Here is a 21,908-nt window from a genome sequence, read left to right on the forward strand (position 1 = left end):
TCTTTCAAGGATGTTGATTAGTAGCGATTTAAGATGATTCTGACTGATGATATGTAACAGGTGGGAGACTATTTTTATGTCATAAGCAATGCGTTTGCAATGATATGTTTATGTAAGCTATACAGCTGTGACTCGAGTCTGCACTATATACAGCTCTTACTATTGTTACCTATTTCCAATATATTTCTTTCAATGAACAAAAGAATATAATCTGGGTGTAAAAGTGCTGATTCAGTTATTATTTGGCAATGGAATGTTAACGGCCCTCAGTTAAGACTGATCAGCACCTTAAGAGCTGGATGGATTTGTAAAGCAGCTATTTTAGTTTGAAAGGGTTGTCCAGTAGTAAGGAGACATTATTTATATGAATGAAGTCAAGCAATGCATGCATTGATGGCATGTAAAGACATGATACTGAAGAAGAAAATATATGGAAAGCAAAATCTGAGCGCCAGTCATGAGTGAAACTATATGTTTTGTACCAGTGTATACAAGATTGTTGTATTAATAACTGCATTTCATGATAGCTTGTAACAGTGCCATCCAGATTGTGTTACAATTTGAAATGGATTTTCCTGGTTTTACTTATGGATATTGTAGGATTTGTGTTTGAAGGAGATGATAAATGATTTTAAAAAAAAGTTTAACACTCTTTAGTAAATATGTTTTCTGAAAGAAACTTTCCTGAAATATTTAACCCATACCTCTCAAGCTCTCAGTTTAAGAAATCTGGACAAAGCCATAGATAACTGGGGGATAAAGACCCAAAAATAAGGATAATGTTTAAATATTGCTCTTATAAACTTAGAAAGTTGATAGACTAGCAGGTTCTGCCTTAGCATAACATTTTCACAAAACTGTCTTAAATTAAAAGAACTACTAATGCAAACCTTACACAAAGTGTTACATAACATTTTGGTTATTTATTCAAGAAGTGTTAAATATAGTCAGCTTCTTCAATATATACATATTTCAGACAGTGACATGTGATATACGGTTAAATAGACAAGATGTGTCAGTTTCTGTATAGTTTTGTATACTAGCGAATATTATGCAAGGTGTTGAATGTGGAACAGTAAAAACTACACAAACTGCATCATTTTCATAATTAATTCAGATTTAGCAGTCATGGGCTAGGAGTCCTACTACAGATAATAAGACTGATGTTTTCACAATCTAGTCAAATACATTTCATATGATACTAATAATAATAATAATTTGGTAGCTGTATATCAAGCATTTTCAACCTCTTTGAAAGGTACTATTACAAACTACTCAAAGGTTATTGTAATATATGTCAAATGTCATATGCCAGATCTACAAATGGAATTATCTGTTATAGTTCACCTGCTTTCAGGCTAGAATTTAGAACTACTTCTGTAGTGAATGAGATATTTGCAAGCTTTGGTGTTTTCACCACTGCACTTCCTTAGGCAAAACATAAAATACCTACTGGCATACAAGTTATCCTTGGATCCCACTCTGATGCACCTTTTGCATATCCAAAAAAAATGAATAGCATCTGAACTTTGCTTGCAACATAAATAGTACACATTAATGGGACAGGTATGTGTCTCAGAGAGTTTCCCTTCTCCACAACAGACTTTCCATCCATGTGAAGCAGAACTCTATGCTAACCCTATTCAAGAGAAACCTGGATCGGTGGCTGGGAAGTTGAAAATGTACCCCAGGTCTCACACCTATGTCTGCAATGGACAGATGCAGCCTGTAAATCTTGCCCTAGCTTACATATACCCTTTAAAATAACCTCTAAGGTACACAAACTTGTGAAATAAATTTGAGAAGCTTGGCTTGAATTACAAAGCCTGGCACATAAACTTGTGGGGTTCATTTGAGATGCTTGGCTAGGCTTATAAAGGCCCCAGTAATCATTAGCCTAGAATAAACAGGTAAACCTATGTATTTTAAGCCTTTGATATTATTGCTATGACATATGAATTATCTAAGGAAAGTTGTTGTCTTTCGGTTTTTCCTGGTTAAGGGTCGCCACAGCGGAACTCCGGTCTGCTAATGATTGGCAGTAGATTTTCACGGTGCCGAGTTGCCAGCTTGACGCCCAACTTTCAATGAAGGCACACCCATTCACGCATGTCTTTCAGAACACCACTTGACCCACGGGGAGGACATGCAGACTCCACACAGAAGGCACTCCCCACACACTAGCTGAGAATCGAACGGGAGAACCTCATGCTGTGAGGCAACAACACTACCACTGCACCACCGCAGAAATGTATGAATTATCTAAGGAAAGTACTAAAGATTATACATTTTCAGCTGACATAATAATACTTATGTTAAAGCTGCCACTGTAGAAATGGTTTTATGAAGAGCACTATTTTCGATTTTGGTAAATTTTTTGAAAAGCATCTGATAACCTTTTATCCCACCTTGTTTATCATCTTTCTCTAAATTCCTAAAAACTCTAATTTCTTGTAAATGAATATTTTTCTTTTTTTCTGGACTTGATGTACATCTTTGTCACATATGTTGGATATTGTCAGTTTTTGATCCTAAAATCTATTTTAGGAAAGCCTCTCCATGTAAATATTGCCCTTTTGTAAAAAAAAAATTGCTTATTCATATCACATCTCAGTAATCCTTTCTCCAGCATGAAACTGTACTTCCCCTGCACCTGTTTATCTTTGGGACAGCAAGTTTGTGACACATGGATGTTTGCAGACTGACTACAGATGTGTGCAATGAACATCAGGGGTGTTATAGTGTAACCTAATGGCTAAAAGGTTTCTTAGTCCTTTGCATAGGAGGCTTTGTTTGTGCTCTTTTGACACCCTTAAAATAAGCTGGTGTCATTTAAGCACATTGTGCTGTGCATAAGTTTGGGTGATGCTTATCAAAGGGAGTTTGATATGAGAGGTTAGCCTCCAGGTTTAATAAATAACAATCTCTCACAGACTGAATCATTATGAGGCAGTAACAATTCATTTTTTGTTAACCGTAAGGTATTTACTATACTGACTCACAACAGCAAGTGCTAAAAGGTTGGCTGCAGAAGGAGCAAGAATAGAACATCCATGTTGACCAGCAGGTAAAAAGGCTAGGTTAAAACCTTGTGTTAAGATGTATTATACAGCTATTTGCAGAAAATGGTGCCATCTAAAATATGGTATAACAGGCTGCACAAAGTTAAAGGTTAGAATAAGAGAGTATTTACAGCAGAATAAAGACACAGTAACTATCAATAGTGGTAGATTGCAAATAATGCTAACAATAATGGCAGCAAGGGTAAGGATGTCACAGGTGACGTCAAGCATAGGAATAACAGCCCTAAAGATAGCAAACGCAAAAGGTCAAACAGGTAATGTCAGCTGCAGTAAGTTTATATCAGATAAGCTGAGACATATGCCTAAAAGTGCAGTAACAATATCCTGTATATTAGACAAGCTGTCACCACTATGTTCATGTGTGGTAAATTAACCATATTAGACAAACTCATGCCAATAATTTCAAACATAAAAGCCAATGTCCTCATTATTACATTGAGCTACAACGTACATCACAAGCTGGAGTGCAAACTTTCGGATATACCCTGGAATTCCCTCCATCTTGAAACTAACTGTCTCCTCCACCTCTTCTGCTTCTGAGCTGCACTCAAAAAAAAAACTTTTCTTATCTGTTCCCTTTAAATACTTGGAACACTAAGCTTCTTAACTGCATTCTGTCTTTTACTCTCTTATTCTTGTTTCTTTGCTGTTTTCACTCATACCTCTCAGCTGTCAAGATTTTTGCAAACTGTACAGATTTTTGCCTCTTATTTATAGTGTTTTCCTCATATAATTTGTGGTTTCTGGGAAATCAATGAATATTGAGGTGACTAAATGTTGACATACATTTGAGTTTCAGACTGGACATCCTTTAGAAAATGCACATTAAAGTTGTTGTTTGTCTTTCGATTTTCCCGGTGAGGGGTCACCACAGAGGAACTCCGGTCCGCTAATGATTGGCAGTAGATTTTTCACGAACGCTGAGGTGCCAGCTTGACATCCAACCATCAACAAAGGCATGCCCATTTACGCATGTCTTTTGAACACCACCCAACCATGGGGAGGACACGCAGACTCCACAGAGAAGGCACTCCCCGCACTCCAGACGAGAATCGAACGGGAGAACCTCTTGCTGTGAGGCAACAATGCTAACGCTGCATAAAATTCTGTAATACTAGCAACATTCTAAGTTTATAAAAATATGTAAAATTTGTTCCTGATTTTGGGCCTTTGCCCCCCCCCTCCATTTTTTTTTGGAACTGTCCAGACGTCTTGAGCTTGGAGGTTGATATGGATGTTTTCACTGTTCGTAAAACTAATTAAACTGTGCAGTGCACTGCGTAAGTGTAGAATGAAGTACTCAATCTGATTCAGAGCATAACTTGATTTAACAAAACAGACTGCATAAACTGCCATTTATAATGAATGTTATTCAGTTCTGTGCCATCCTGAAGTCTTCGTTGTTGAATAGCACTTTGTCTACTCGTTTACTGCTGCATTTTTCTTTTTCATGTTTATTAGTAGTATCACTTCTGATTATTGTATTTCCTTGTATGATGCTTTGTTACTTGATGTACTCATGTTTACCTTTGTGTATTATATTTTTAATCTTGCTATTTTTATATATATAACATTGTTTGCCTTCTGACCTGCATCAGGACTGAAAATGACTCTTTGAACAAGTTCATTTAACTGGTTAACAAATTAAAACTACCTCCTCAGTTATTCCATGTAATGTAATGTATAAGCTCTAGAATTTTAAGATCCCAGTCATGTTTCTGTGGCAGCTAACATGTTTAGCAGCTATTGTATGAAGACTTTTTTGGGACGGGGGGTGCTTATACAAAACTATTAGCTGTTATCATCCATTTTCTAATAGCTTCTTCCTCTCATTTGTTGTAGTTCTAACCTCAAAGCCTTTAAGTGAAACTGAATCATTTTAATCCTCCTTATCAGCTCTCCTTTTATCTATTTTGCTAATTAAGTGATCTGGTTAAGTGAGATTGCATTGACTCGATGTGCATGCCTCATAGATTAAATGGTTGTTAATAAAGTAGTATAACCTATCACTAAGTTTCTGGTGTCATTCTAAGGGAATCCATTATCTGTCTGCCTGGGATGACATGATTGACAGACCTCAATGCTTTGCCAGAGATGGCCTGCATCTGTCACCCCTGGGCTTTTGGATAATGGCCAAGGCTCTTGCCACCCCTATAGTGCCTTTTTTAGGCGATGTTCCAAAGACCAAATTACCACCGTAACAACTACAAACAAATGCAATCTGAGGGTCATGCTGCTCAATGCTAGAAGTCTAAATCTCAAAATACACTCACTCGAAGCACTCCTTAAAATGGAGACATCAGCATTTGTGCTGTAACAGAGACCTGGTTCAAGGCAGCAGAAAGCAACCCTGCACTACCAGGCTATAACTCACTCCACACCTTTCGGCCCCAGAACTTGGACCGAAGGTCCAAAGGTGGTGGTGTTTCCATATTCATAAAGGATACACACCTCCAGACAGGTAGCCCAACATAACGCATCAGAGATACTTCAGGTGCAGCTAACATTGAGTAAGACAGCAATTTAGGTCGTAGCCTGTTACAGGTCCACAACCATGTGCCAAGACACTCATTCCACGTTCCAAAGCACCCTGGAGAATATTAAGGTCCAACCTAACACACTCATACTGGGCAACTTCAACTACCCTCTCCATTAACCGGGAAAACTACTCATGTACCAATTCACTTGCCCAACGTTTCCTGGAATTCATTAATTCCAGTGCCCTGGACCAGCTCATTCTTTCCCCCACAAGAGGTAGCAACATCCTTGACCTGGTCATTGCTAACATAGGCGACCGTTGCTATACACCAATAGTAAACATGTCCATGGCTAGATCCAACCACAAACTAATCACCTTGAAAATCCACATCCCTCCCACACCCCTACCCCCACAAAGGTAACCACCATGAAAAACTTCTCCAAAGCTGACTTTGCGCTCCTAAGAACAGAGGGGGCTAACTTCACGGTATCCATGCAAATGAAGAATAGTTGCATGGCCACCGAATCATACACCAATGCACTGTACGAACACGTACACAAATGCCTGGATCTCGCCATACCCAATAGAACCAAGATGTTCTCCTCCAAAAAAAGCAAGCCAATCTGGTGGTCCCCTGCCATAAACAAACTCTACAACAGAAGGAGGAAACTGATGTGGAATAAGGTGAAGTCCCAAGACTGGAAAAACTCCCTTATCAGTCTCAACAAAAAGTTTAAATCCCTTATCGGATCCTCTAAAGCTAGCTATGAAAACAGAATTGCAGCAGATAATAAAGACAAACACAATGCATTCTATAGTTAAGTAAAGAACCTCCATGGCAATACCTAAATTTGCTCTGAGCTACTGCACAATGGTACCTCCTAGACAGAGCCAACAGATATTGCCAATATACTGGCCGACAGATTCAGTGCCAACTCCCCTCCCCCAAAGACCAATCACAATACCAGTAGATTGACAGGCACCCAGTATTACTGCTGCACAGGTTAAAACAGCACTGTCCAAGGCCAAGAATACAGCTTCTATGGGACCTGACAATATCCCTGGCTGTGTTCTACATGAACTACAGAGTGAACTGACACCTCACCTGTGTGCCCTGTTCAATCACACCCTCACCTCAGGCTTTGTCCGTACCAAATGGCGCACTGCTATGGTCATCCCTCTCCACAAAGGAGGAGCGACTACAGACCCTGGGAACTATCGCCCCATTAGCCTGACTAGTCTGATATGCAAAGCTATGGAACGCATCATCATCATGGACCTAATAAGCAAGGATATAGGGAATCTCCAAACTATGGATCCCACACAGTTTGGTTTTGGGAAGAGTAGATCATGCCTGCTCATCTTGGTCAACTTCTTTGAGTCAGTCACCAGAGCTGTGGATGAAGGCAAGGTGGTTCATACAGCCTACCTTGCTCTGGTCAAGGCCTTGGACACCATTCCCCACTCAGGAATCATAGAAAAACTCATTGAGCTAGGCATCAACCCCTATATCACTAGGTGGATTGCAAACTGGCTCACAGATAGAACCCACAGTGTGAAAGTAGCTGTCTCCAAGTCAGACTGCTGACCAGTCAAGAGTGGAGTCCCAAAGGGTTCGGTCCTGGGTCCTCTCCTGTATGGTATCTACTTCTCTGAAGTCCAGGCCAACATGAAGGGATTCTGTCTGACAAAGTTCTCAGACAATTGCAAGTTGGGAGCTATTATTAACTCCCCAAGTGATGTTGACATCCTACAAAAAGGCCTCACTGAGACCAACGTCTGGTGTCAGAACCATGGCTTTAATCTCAATGCCAAAAAAATGTGTCGTCACCCCCTTTGGAAAAAAAAATCAGTTCTCATGAATTACCACATCGATGGTACTCCACTGAACACAGAAGGCATTATAAGAGATCGGGGAACACAGATTCACAGCAACCTCTCCTTTGACCACCACATTGCCACTGTGGTCAGAAAGTCCTTCTATATGGCACATCTCATTACTAAGGGTTTTGCATCCAGGAAAAAAGAGGCTATTGTCCCCCTCTACTCTTCTCTCATTAGGCCACTCATTGAGTACAATGCCTCGTTTGGCATGTACCTCACTAAACACCTGCAACAACTGGAGAGGCCGCAAAAGTACCTCACAAAGAGGATCCTAGGCCTTAAATATTTGTCCTATATGGACAGACTAAAAAAATCTAAATATTCTCTGTCTCATATCGTCTACTTAAAGGAGATCTCGGCTTAACTTACAAAGCCATGCCTGACCCATCTCTGTTAGAAATGCTACATCTAAAGAAATCCCAATCCCTCTGCACTACACACTCAACCTCATTACCACAATCAACAGAACATGCTAGACAGACAGGTTCATAACTCAGAGACTGCCCATGCTCTGGAATAGACTTCCCATACATGTCAAGCAGAGCACCTCACTGGCCCTCTTCAAGAGAAATCTTGATGAGTGGATGGGAAATAGAAAATTCACCCCAGGGATCACTGCAGTGGCTTTACTCGACAGAGGCACTGGGAACTAAGGTCGGGTATCACGATGTCAGGGTAATCCTATGGGCTAGGCTTGTAAAGGCCCCAGGGCCATTAGCCTAGTACACTCCTATGAACCTATAAGATGTAGTTCTTTCTTCACTGTGCTCTCCTGGTGTGGGTTAAGATGTAGTTCTTTCTTCACTGTGCTCTCCTGGTGTGGGTTAAGATGTAGTTCTTTCTTCACTGTGCTCTCCTGGTGTGGGTTAAGATGTAGTTCTTTCTTCACTGTGCTCTCCTGGTGTGGGTTAAGATGTAGTTCTTTCTTCACTGTGCTCTCCTGCTGTGGGTTAAGATGTAGTTCTTTCTTCACTGTGCTCTCCTGGTGTGGGTTAAGATGTAGTTCTTTCTTCACTGTGCTCTCCTGGTGTGGGTTAAGATGTAGTTCTTTCTTCACTGTGCTCTCCTGGTGTGGGTTAAGATGTAGTTCTTTCTTCACTGTGCTCTCCTGGTGTGGGTTAAGATGTAGTTCTTTCTTCACTGTGCTCTCCTGGTGTGGGTTAAGATGTAGTTCTTTCTTCACTGTGCTCTCCTGGTGTGGGTTAAGATGTAGTTCTTTCTTCACTGTGCTCTCCTGGTGTGGGTTAAGATGTAGTTCTTTCTTCACTGTGCTCTCCTGGTGTGGGTTAAGATGTAGTTCTTTCTTCACTGTGCTCTCCTGGTGTGGGTTCTTCGAGTTGCTCATCTTGAGATCTCCAGTAGAAAACTTCTTGACAGGAATTATTAAAAAAATTCTCCACTATGTATTCATTTTTAGAAAATAATAGAGTCTATGTTATCTAACTTTTAGTATACGTTTAGCTAGATTTTTCTAAAAATTAAAGTATATTTCTTGTCAGGATATTAAACTCTAAGCAAAGCTATGGATTTCTGCTGCTATCAGACTGGCATCTTGGCCACACACCCCTCCCCCGCCAGGATCTTTCATGTATAAGGAATTTTACTCTGTAAGTAAACAAACAATCATTAACCAATCAACCATATCATTAGTGTTTAACAGTTACTGAAATTTAATATGCTTCATTAAATATTTTTGTAACTGACAAGTATCTCCTACGGCTGCCACATGTATATATCTTCTTAACATAAAAATGTTTTGTTACAGCCAGTGTATTTTTGTCTCTTTTTTTTTTTTAGTTACTGCTCAAATTGACAAGATAGCTGAAATTGAGTACTCACTGGTCAATCCTCCGGAGATAACAGATAAATATACTGATCTTGATTTCAAGGTAAATAAAGTTAATGTTTAAAAGCTGTAACTATGTGAGAATCTACCCTGATTAAATAATTGTATTTGTCATAATGTATGGTGAGGAGAAGGTGAGTGAAAGCAGCAGAGGTGTGTGTGTGTGTCTTTCGGCTTTTCCCGGTTAGGGGTCGCCACAGCGGAACTCCGGTCCGCTAATGATTGGCAGTAGAGTTTTACATGCTGGCTTGCCGGGCCTAACGCACAACCTTCAACGAAGGAACGCCCATTCACGCATGTCGTCACACAGTAGACGCTTTAACTGAGAATCGAACGGCCAACGTCTAACTGTGAGGCGACAACGCTACCGCAGCACCACCACCGCAGTTTTGTGAAAGCAGCAGAGGTATCTGTGTCAATGTTTTGGTCCAGGGGTGGGGTGAAAGCTGAGTTAGATTATAAATGCACAGTACACAACTGCAAGCAAAATAATGTGATCTTGTTGTAATATCCAGGGCATTGTTTCAATATATCACTAGCTGAAGTCAAGTTAAGAATTAACATAAAATAACACTCGGGTGCAAGCCGTGTCTTTTAAAGGTATACTAGGAAAGGCATGCAGACATGAAATACTTTTATTTCAGGCTCATCTAAGAGGGAGCAGGTTTGGTAGCTGTGATAAGGCAGAAAGGTCTACACTGTAATGCACAGCATTTAACTAAGTGAATATAATGTAGTGTGGCAAATAGAGCTGGCTGTAAATGCCAGACATTATAAATGAATGCAATTTAAATACCCTTCCACTGTTATTAATATTTATTTGTGTCACTGTCAGCATGCCTTAAGAGTTAACTGTAAAAAAGTCTGAGGAACTGACATGGTCAAATGTTGGATTTTGATAGTTACCTAGATACAAAATCTTTATTCTTTTTCTGTCATTGTCTTTAACATCCTATTCATTGCAGCTATTTGGAAAGTCATAACTATTCCTTATCGGTAAATTATTCTTCCAGGCTTACTATCTTGTCCCAAAATACAGCCCTCACTCCCCCATAAGACACCCACACCCAGATATAATCTCAAAAGCTATAGAATGAATTTTAAAAAGCTATGATTTATAAAACTGAAAATGTCAAGCAAAAGTATCTGCATTAAATAGTTATCTTAGCACTGATTTTTTTGCTTTAATTGCAGGGAGAGTTCTACAACATCGGACAACATACTGAGCCACCATTCTCACCGCTTCCCATTGTGCTGTCTGACCAGACAGACAGCATGCTGTATGTCGGGATCTCAGAGTTTTTTGCCAATTCAGCAGGATTTGTGTACACTCGTGCTGGAGCACTTCAGATAAACATCACAGATGATATGGTAAAGTGTTGCATGTTGAGTGCATCTAATACTACGTACACTATGGTAGCATTTAACTTGTTTCCACTAACACAACAGGGATATATGGTTTATGTGCAGGAGCATTGAGGCAACTGAAAAGATGGCAGGGAAGATACAACTAGGTTGTGCAGCACAACAGACATCTATACTGTTAATCATGTTACGCATACTGATATATTGAATAAATTACTCTAAATTTCTTTATATCATCATCATCATCATCATCTTTCGACTGTTCCCGTTAGGGGTTGCCACAGCAGATCATCTGTTTTCATTTCTTCCTGTCCTCTGCATCAAGCTCTTTCACACCGACCGCCTGCATGTCCTCTCTCACCACATCCATAAACCTTATCTTAGGCCTTCCTCTTTTCCTCTTACCTGGCAGCTCCGTCCTTAGCATCCTTTTCCCAATATACCCACCATCCCTCCTTAGCACATGTCCAAACCAACGCAATCTCACCTCTCGTGCTTTGTCTGCAAACTGTCCAACCTGAGCTGACCCTCTAATATACTGATTCCTAATCCTGTCCATCCTAGTCACACCCAGTGCAAATCTTAACATCTTTAACTCTGCCACATCCAGCTCTGACTCCTGCCTTTTTGTCAATGCCACCATCTCCAACCCATATAACATAGCTATGTAATGAGCGTACCTCCTAATGCTAAAGTACAGCTATCAGTAACAAGCAAAAACAGTACTCAAAATGAAGCGCTGTACAACGATGGCCAATGAAGTACGATTCTCTTGAGAAATAGGTAGCGTAATTAAATTATATAAAACTTGTAAAAGTGCAGCATATATATAAAAACTTGCATGAATTCCCAATGCTTCAATTAAATGCACTTACAAGATATCCACGCTGTGAATGCAGTACATTGTAGCAAAATGATGGTTTCAAGGTGTCCAGTCTTTCAAGTCTGATATACAAAGTATCCATTCTGAAGATGTAGTAGCTGCTGTAAACTGTAGCAAACTGTGATTATAACTTAACCAATCAAACAGTTCAAATAGGAGCTTCTGGCTTTAGTGACAGTTAAAATCCTTTTATTGTAGAAAAAATTATTAAAATCTTCATGTCGAGTTAAAATCTTGGTATAGAATAAAACAGTCCCTCTGTATTCCAAACGATAAGCGCTTTCAGTATCTTCTTCAGATCATAGAGATTGGGACTGGAAGTTCCTTTTTATAGTTCTTACTTCCTTTACTGTTGGACGAATCATTCAATCATCACGCTGTCAATCAGCTGTTTGAATGCACCAATCCTCTAACTTCTCAATTGAGGGTGTTCTATTTCCTGTGCTTTTTGCTTTTGAGGGGTGTAACCAATCATGAATTATTAAGCCAGATACACCTCCATATTAACTAATGGTTCGTCTTCTATCTTTTAGTATAGGTTTCAGTGGAATGATGTTATTCAAGCCAAGCTCAATATCAGCATGGAGGTTCACAATCCACTTACTCTCCCTGCATTCAGTAATATTTTCAGTGTCACCTTTTCTTACTCCACTATATAAATTCTCTATCACCTTATAAGTGAAATAATGACTGACATTTCTTTCAGCATGAGTTGCTAAAGCGTTATGTGGATCTTTATTGGCAATGTCTCTTTGATGTCTCAGAATGCGATTTTTAAACAGCTGATTAGTTTTTCCTACATAGAATGTGGGACATAATTTGCAGGTTGCCATGTATACCACATTGGGGGTTACACAAGTGGCTTTAACATTAAAAGTGTATTTTTTCTTTGTCCTTGGATGTTCAAATTCATTATTACAATCAATCAATGGGCATGCTGTACAATGGACACACTTGAACGTCCCTTTATGTCCAATAATTTTATGTTTACTGAACCCATCCTTTATGCAAAGTAACCTCTTCAAATTGTTCTTATTCTTGTTTCCAAAGCATGGTGTTTCACCTACAATATCTTTTAGCTTGCCATCCTGGGTAAGGATTGGCCAGAACTGCCTTTTTATAGATTTAATTTGTGTGTTCTCTGCTGTAGGTTAGCATCACTCTGGTGGTTCTGTCTTCTGTCTTATATTTCTTTGAAATAACTTCTTGGGTATTCACATCCCTTTCATTATAACCTCTATTTCTTAGGTTTTGTTGTAAAAATAAGATTTCCTTTTCTCCTGTCTCATCTTTGCTACATCTTTTATGTATTCTTTGTATTTCATTTTGCATAATGTTTTTAGTGACATGTTTAGGATGCATACTGCTTGCTTTTCAGTAAGTAATGATTTCTCCATGTATTTTTTCTGTGTAATTCAGTTTCCAACATATTTTCATTAAGAATGACATTCACATCCAAAAATGCAATTTGATTGTGAGAGTGTTCTGCTGTAAAGCTTAAGAAGGAGGCAGTCCTATTTAAATGTTGATGGAATAATTTGAATTGTGATACGCTTCCTTCCCATAAAATAAAGAGATCATCCACAAATCGACCATAAAATTTGATGCATTCATACCATGGATTATTTGATTTCAATACATGCTCCAACTCCCAATCTACAAGCACAAGATTTGAGTAGCTGCTCGCACAGGGGGTGCCCATGGCTACCTCCCATTTTTGCCAATAGATTGATGTACCATACACAAAATAGTTATTCTCCAGTATTAAGTCTAATAATGCACAAATTCTACTGGTTTCATTGACAGTTTTTTTGTGGCTTAAGATCTTTCTTACAGCTTCTACACCTGCTTCGTTGGGAATGGAGGTAAATAAACTATTCACATCCAGGGTGGTCACAAGTAGGTGGTCATATTCCGTGATGTTATTCATGGTTTGATTTATCTTACTTAAGAAGTCATCAGTAGTATCCTGCAGAACTGTGTCAAAGGATTTTAAGATAGTTCTTAGTTCTTTCTCCACAAATAGTGACGTTGTTTCTGTCACCCACCCTTGTCCGGCTACTAACTTGTAAAAGTGCAGCATATATATAAACTTGCATGAATTTCCAATGCTTCAGTTAAATGCACTTACAAGATATCCACGCTGTGAATGCAGTACACTGTAGCGAAATGATGGTTAGAACTTTAAGGAAACCAAGTACATTCGTACCTGTAGCCCATCCTGCTGTTGAGCTGTTTATGCGGCTGTGTAATAATGCAGTGGAGGAATTAAGAATGGATACGCATACTAAACATTATAGAAACATTACATATGAAGAAAGACAAGCCCTATGCAATTTGCAACAAAATGAGAATGCTGTAATTAAACCAGCAGACAAAGGAGGTACTATAGTGGTTATGGATACTGATTGGTATAAGAAGAAAATGACCACTATGTTACAAGATGAGAAGACATATTACAGAGTTACACCAACCCAGCTGAATCGAACCATACAAAAAGTGTTTTCACTACTTCAGGATATGTTGACTGAAGGCCAAGTAGATCTGGACCTTTATAATTTTTTGAACATTACAAAACCCACTGTTGGGAATATAAATGGACTTCCCAAGATTCACAAGGACCTTTATAACCCTCCACTACATCCCATAGTAGAAGGATAAGGGTGGGTGACAGAAACAACTGCACTTTCCCATGTCACCACTTTACAGTTTCCAATCTCTTTCAGACTGGCCTTCCTACATAGGATATAATCCACCTATGTGCATCTTCCTCTTGTATGTCACCCTATGCTCCTCCCTCTTCTTAAAATATGTATTCACCACAGTCATGTCCATCCTTTTTGCAAAATCCACAATCATCTGACCTTCTGCATTCCTCTCCTTAACACCATACTTCCTCATCCCCTCTGTTCACTTTACCAACATGCCCATTGAAGTCTGCTCCAATCACTAGTCTCACCCTAAATTTCTTTATATATTCTGTATTCTATAAACTGGTCCACAAGCATGGAATCTTTAAGCAATAACCGACTACGTGGTCTGGTATATTGAAGATTTACCCATGGTTGGTGTGGCTTAATCATGAGGGTGAAGCCCTCGTGATTAAATAAAGCCAACCGTGGGTAAATTTCAATATACCACAATCATGGAGTCGGTTATTGCTATTATATAATGACATTATTTAAGAAAAAAATATTTACTTATCTTAAATAATGTCTTTGTATAACGGCACATTACTGTTCTTCCGTGGCTGGTGGTATCCTGCTACCTTGTTTTGATGTGCTGTGCATGCGTATGGGACTTGCGTTCCCACACATACCCAGTACATCAATGCTTTGAAAAGGGAGCAACAGAGAAAAGAAAGTCTCCGTTGCTCCATTTTTTTTTTAATTAAAAAAAAGGTTTCAGCTACTTTAGGGGTAGGAGAGAGAGAGAGAGACAGAATGGAAGAAATGCAAAGAAAATCAGGTACGTGTCTTTAGTTTTAAATAACGTTCCTGATTTTCTTTGTATTTCCTCCATGCTGCCTCTCGGGTATGTCTGGAGTACAGCCTACAGGATTTTTTTAAATTTTTGTTGAAAAAAAAAAAGTTTTGGAATATACGAACAGAAAGAAGTCCGGGTGACAGGACCTTTTTCCGTTGGTATATTCTAGGATTAACAACAGGCACACTGGTTGGGCTGGTCAATCAGCTTGTATGTTTTTGAATATTAATGGCCAGTCATTGTATAATTGAAATTAAATGATGTTTTTAAATATCTTAATGAAAGAAATATATTACTGCTTCATTAAGTAAACAAACTGATCCATAGATAACATCATACCTTCCCCCAGGAGCAAGTAAAGATACTACACAGGGGAACCATGGACTTACAAAGAAAAGCAACAGTACTGCATGGGTTTAGTAACAGTACTGCAGGGGTTTAGTCTGCTATGGCACATTGTGGAAGTGTGCCATTGTCAATAGGTTCATAGTTTCATAGGTGTATACTAGGCTAACAACCACTAGGGCCTGTATAAGCCTAGATGTGTAACCCAAATGTGATCCACCAATTTGATTTATGTAGGTGGTGACTTGCTGACTGCTTCTATCCATCAGAGACATAGGAGTCAGACCAGGGGTGATTTTGCTGTTACCCATCCATTGGTTCAAGTTGATCTTAAATATGGATAGGGAGGAACTCTGCTTTACATGGATGGGGGGGGCCTGTTCCAAAGAATGAGAATTCTCTGAGAAACATATCTGTCTCTTCCAGCAACTCATATTTATGTCACATGCAAAATTTAGGTATTTTAATCTAGTATTTCTTATGCTGTTTTTTTGCAGATGTGCAAAAGGTTCATCAAAACAGTGTCCAGGGATGCTTTGTATGCCAGAAAGAGATCACCACTTAGAAGTCTGTATGATACAGAGTACAGAGATGGGGCATTGAGGCGATTAGTGTATGACATTGCATTTACTCCCTGTAGTCTTTCATTAAGGAACCTTTATGGATGTTCCAGTTGCTACATGTTTCTGGTCAGGTACATATCGAAGGGGGCATTATACTCTATGATGGGTCTGAAGACTGTGTACACTGGTATGATGACCTGTCTGGACCTAGATGCCATGCCCTTGCTTATAAGTTGAGCAACATAGAAGGATTTTCTCACTACCTTCAACACATGTTGGTCAAAGGCTAGGTTATTATCTACATGAGTTCCCATATCCCTGCATAGTGAATCAATATTTATGGGTGTTTTATTGATGTAGTTACCTGAGGTGGTCGGCTTCCCAAGAGGTACTATAATGTGCATCTTGATATAGAGTTTTAAACCATGCCTTTCACACCAAACTTCTGTCTGTATTAGAGCTTCCTGAAGAGTATTCTTATCTGAGGGGATTCAATAACTGCTCCCAGTTTGCCATCAGCTGTGAACTTGGTTAATCAAAGGCCTTTGACGTCAGAGAAGTAGATGCCAGATAAGAGTGGGCCCAGCACAGAGCCCTGGGTGACTCTACTTGTAACTGGCCTCTTTGTGGAGATGGCCTGACCGATACTGGTGAGCCAGCCAGCTAGCTATCCAGCAAGTTGTAAAGGGGTTTATAACTAGTTCCATAAGGGTGTTTACAATGCCTGAATGAAGTATTGTATCAGATGCTTTAGCCACATCTAGGTAGGCACTGTGTACCATTTTGCTCTCATCCAATGCCTTAGTGACCTTTTCAAAGCAGTCCACCAGATTCAGTAAGCATGGCTTTCCTTTGATGCAGTCATACTGGGATGGGTCCAGTGCCTGGACGTCCTCTATGTCCTTGTTGATAATTTCCATGATAATTCTTTCCATGGCTTTGCAAATAAGACTAGTCAAACTAATGAGTCTGTGGTTCTCAGGATCTGTGAAGGTCCTCCCTTATGAAAGGGGGTGACCATCACAGTCCTCCATTCACATGGCACAAAGCCAATTTTCAGACTATAGTTAAATACTGATTACAGAAGGCCTGCTAAGTCATATTTTAAACTATTCAGAAGGCATCCTGTAATGTTATCAGGGCCCATTAAATACAGATTCTTGGCTTTAGTGAGTGCAGCCAGTACATGCACCCTACTTATAACTGGAGAGGTTATGTTTGAGGGGATGATTGGGAGTGAGAGGAAGGTAAAACTGGAAATCAATTTGTCCATTAACAGGTTTACTATATCACCAGGATCAATGAATGCGGCACCATTAACCACAAATACAGCACATTGCTGTATACCACCCTTGAGGTTTCTGACATACTGTAACTGTAGAAGGCCTTATGGTTATCTTTTACTTGGGAGGCTATCTTAACCTCAAAGTTGGCTTTGCTTGACTCAGTTAGCCCTTTTAGTTGCCTATTTATTTTTTGAGAGTTTCTATCTTTACAGGAATTACACTTCCTGATTTTTGCCATACTTTTTTTTCCTGTTGTTGTATGCCCTGTTTAATTTGGGATGCAGTCAGGGTGGTTTGCTTTGGGGGCTAATCCCGGGCTTACTTCTGGTAGGTGCAGCAGCCTCTATGCAGCCATTGACATACAGAGATTCTGAGAGCAGTTTGGCAAAGGTTACTGTGTTCTCTGGGTTCCTAGGGTTTGCAGGGGCATTAAATTTTGACAAACCATCACTTAATAAAATGCAATTTCCCTTGGAATAGTTCCTAACTGTTACTAGTTTCAATGAGATTGTGGACTTGATTTTAATTTAGAAGGAGACAGCTTTAAGGTCAAATCTTACCAGTAAGAATGAGACATGAGGGCAGCGTTGTCCCATATTTGAAAGCATGAGGTCTAGTATGTTAGATCCTGTATTGGGCATATTCACTTTTTGATCAATGGCGTTTGTATTTAAGAAGTCTAGGAATCTCTGTGCCTGTAGATTTGAGGTCATATAAGATTCTCAGTCTACAGAGGGGTAATTAAAGTGTCTCATGAGTTGGGTATCAGGTTGGATGGCAAGTGTCTGCAGTAGGTCTAAGTATGCATTGTAAACATCTTGGGACATGGAGGGGGACCTATAGCTGGCTAGGGTATGGTACGGGATTTTGTTTATGGTGATCTGCACATGAAGGAACTCCAGCACATCATCCTGTTTGACCACCCTAGAGGTATGCTTGCTACTGATGCATATTGAGACACCTCCTCCTTAGCCCTTGTCTGGGCAGCTACTGTCCTAAAAGTGTGGAAGGCATTGAAACCGAAGTACTGTCTGCCTCTTTAAACCATGTCTCAGTAACTGCACAGATGTCTATATTCTCGAGTGTTAGGAGAGATTGGAGGAGTGTAGTTTTTTATCTAGGCTCCTGGCATTGAGCAGTACCCCCTTGAGGTTTGGTTGAGTTGATTTTGCTATACCTGTGGGTTTGTCAGTTCGCATTTTCTAAAAAAAAAAAAAAAAAAAGGCATTGTTGGAGTGGAAATAGTTTTAACCAGTATTCAAAAGCCTAGAGGGTAGAGGTGCATACCATCCTTGACAAAGCAATGCGGCCTGTCAACCATGTCCTCCCAAGCTGACAAATATTAGATCCCTTAGAATAACATCAGAAAAACATTCAGTTGTTGAAATCAGTCATTTTTTGCTCATATTGTGACATCATCCTCAATGATGGTAAAATGCTGCTCAATGCTAGGCTCATGCTGTGACATCATCCTTGATGATGGTAACATGCTGCTCAATGCTAGGCTCGTGCTGTGACATCATCCTCGACGATAGTAGCATGCTGCTCAATGTTAGGCTCATGCTGTGACATCATCCTCGACAATGGTAACATGCTGCTCAGTTCTAGTCTCATGCTGTGACATCATCCTCGACGATGGCAACATGCTGCTCAATGCTAGGCCCATACCTGCCTGAGACACATAGTCTGAAAGCTCCATAACATCTCTCTTCACATAGTCCAGGGAGGTTCATCTCATGTCATTTACATGGACTATGATGGAATCAAACTAGTACCTGTGGCATGGTGACTTGAGTGCAGGTGCAATTCGGTAGATTCTGACTCCAGTTAAGCAACTAATAGTGATCTTCTCCTTGTTCAACCTGGTTAGTGGGGCATCGGTATGTCTTACAATGGAGTCCCTTATGATGAGAGTCCAAGGAAATATGTTTGCTTGCCTTAGTGGCTTAGTATTTGGGGCTGCACTGAGAGAAACAATATGTGCGGTGTTAGGTGTTGTTTTTTCTGAGTGCCTTTGGGTTTGTTGAGACATAGCTTTGACAACGGATGGTGTAAGTGATCTTTGTTGTTTAGGAAGATTGCTTTTAAGTACCTCAACATACATTATTCTATGTGTATGTTGTGTGCTATGTGAGGTAGGTGTTGTGTGTGTGGTTTCGACAACCAGATGTGCTCTTGTATGTGAGAGGTTAGCCTCCAGTGTCATTGTGTAAGCACACCTCCCGCATGCTATGTCTGCTTCTTTAAGGATTACATGGTTGTCAGTAAACACAAGACAACTGCTACATTGTATCAAGAAGCTCATATCCACCAAGCTGGCTACAAATAAGTCAGGAATTTGCATATCCATACTGTCCAGTCCTTTGATTTGTGAACTACAAGGGGGTGGTGTATTGGGGTTAGAAGGCTATTAAGGGTGCTTTGTTTGTACAGACTAATAAGGGTGCTTTATAGGTTCATAGGTTTATACTAGGCTATCTGCCCTAAGGCATTTATAAGCCTAGCCCAAAGTTATGTGGCTTACGCCACCCCTTATGTTAGAAATACTGTGCCCATTAGTTTGTTGTGCCTCTGTCCAGCAGTGACACAGAGATGATTCACAGGGTAAACCTACGATTTCCCATCCACCGGTCAAGATTTCTCTTGAACAGAGCCAGCGAGGTGCTCTGCCTCACATGGACCGGGATTTTATTCCACAGCATGGGGAGTCTCTGGGTGATAAATCTATCCCTCCAGCATGTCCTATTTATATCTGTGCTAAGGTTTAAGTCGCTTGCTCTAGTGGTTCTGGTGGATTTGGATTTTTTGAGGTGGAGCATGTCCATTAATTCCGGGTTGGTCATGGCCTTGTATGTCAGGCATAGGTCACCTCTGAGCAGACGGTATGCAACTGAATAGAGTTGGAGTTTCCTCAGCCTGTCAGCATATGACAGGTTTTGGAGTCCCTTTATCCTTTTGGTGAGGAACTTTTGGGGTCTCTCCAATTGCTGCAGGTGTCGGGTGAGATACATCCCGAATGGGGCATTGTACTCAATCATTGGTCTGATAAGTGAAGAGTACAGGGGAACAATGACCTCACTTGATCTGGATGTGAATCCCTTCATGATCAGGTGGGCAATGTAGAAGGTCTTTCGAACCACTTTAGCAACGTGAGTGTCGAAAGAGAAGCCACTGTCAACCTGGGTCCCCAGGTCCCTGATAACCTCTTCTGTGCTTAGTGGGTTGCCACCTATGTGGTAGCTTGGGGTTACCTTGTTTTTCCCGAAGGGTATGACTATACACTTTTTTGCATTTAACTTCAGGCCATGGCTCTGGCACCAGCTATCAGTTTCCGTGAGACCCCTCTGAAGGATGTCTGTGTCCGATGTACTATCCACTATGGCACCCAGTTTGCAGTCATCTGCAAACTTTGTCAGCCATAGTCCTCCTATGTTTGCCTGTACTTCTGAGAGGTAGATGCCGAACAATAGGGGGCCAAGGACTGATCCCTGTGGGACACCACTTGTGACCGGCTTGGAGTCTGACATGGCTCCAGCAACTCTAACCCTGTGGGTTCTGTCCTTTAGCCAGTTTGCAACCCATCTTGTGACATATGGGTTTACATTTAAGCTGGTAAGTTTCTCTATAATACCAGAGTGGGGTATTGTGTCGAAAGCTTTTGCAAGGTCAAGGTAGGCTGTATGGACTGCCTTTCCCTCATCAATGGCCTTGGTGACTGTTTTGAAGAAGTCGACCAAGTTCAAAAGGCAAGATCTGCCCTTGACAAAGTCAAACTGGGTTGGGTCCAAGGTCTGCAAGTCCCCTATGTCCTTGTTTATGAGTTCCATTATGATCCTCTCCATAGCTTTGCAGACCAGGCTTGTTAAGTTTATGGGGCGGTAATTACCAGGGTCCGTAGAGGCACCGCCTTTGTGGAGTGGGACCACAGTTGCTGTACGCCACTCCTTGGGCACATATCCTGTGGTAAGGCTAAGATTAAACAGCTGCCTTATGTGCGGGTTTAGTTCTTCATTGAGTTCATGTAGCACACAGCCGGGGACACCATCCGGTCCCATTGATGCTGTGTTTTTAGCTTTAGAGAGAGCAGCTTTCACATACGCATTTAAGATTGCTGGGAGGCTACACTCCGTTGGGATAGTTATCTCTCCTTTTGGGGGGAGAGGGGGGTGAAGTTTGAGCTGAACCTGTCTGCCAGTATGTTGGCAATGTCTGTGGGTTCAGTGATTTTTGTATAATTTTGGACTAATTCTGAGCATATCTGGGAGTTTCCACCCAGGTTTCTGACATAGCTGAAGAAGGCCTTATGATTGTCTTTTGAATCTATGGCAATTTTTCTCTCAAAGTTGGCCTTGGATGATTTTATGAGGGATCGTAGTTTCTTGCTAGTACTGATCAAAGATGCCTTCCCTCTTTGGGATTTTGCTCTATCATGTAATAGCTTTCTCCTCTTAGTGTAAAGTTTGTTTATGGCTGGGGTCCACCAGACTGGACGTTTGCCCTTGGTGGAAAGAGTCTTGGTTTTATTTGGGATTGCCTGATCCATGCAGTCCTGAAGGTGTTCATAGAAGGCATTTGTAAGGGCTTCCGCAGCTTGGGTTGTGGTTTCCATTGGCTCGGGGGCATTGAAGGATACCACACCTGTCTTGAGTAGTGTGAAGTTTGCTTTAGAAAAGTTCTTCACTGTGGTC

The 21,908-nt window shown here is 40.5% G+C and overlaps 1 protein-coding gene across 3 annotated transcripts in view; it reads left to right on the top strand.

The window, feature by feature from the left end:
- The window catches only part of LOC122817133 (bactericidal permeability-increasing protein-like), a 388,416-nt gene that overhangs the window by 157,591 nt on the left and 208,917 nt on the right, over window positions 1-21,908 (top strand). For all 3 annotated transcript variants that reach the window (XM_044090325.1, XM_044090327.1, XM_044090326.1), the window contains exons 8-9: window positions 9,244-9,335; window positions 10,487-10,663. In XM_044090325.1, coding sequence (XP_043946260.1) covers window positions 9,244-9,335; window positions 10,487-10,663 — 269 coding nt within the window. The remainder of the gene's footprint in view (window positions 1-9,243; window positions 9,336-10,486; window positions 10,664-21,908) is intronic.

Source organism: Protopterus annectens, chromosome 12.part0 (genome assembly GCF_019279795.1).
Source record: "Protopterus annectens isolate FY-2018-M chromosome 12.part0, PAN1.0, whole genome shotgun sequence".
Taxonomy (NCBI): domain Eukaryota; kingdom Metazoa; phylum Chordata; order Ceratodontiformes; family Protopteridae; genus Protopterus; species Protopterus annectens.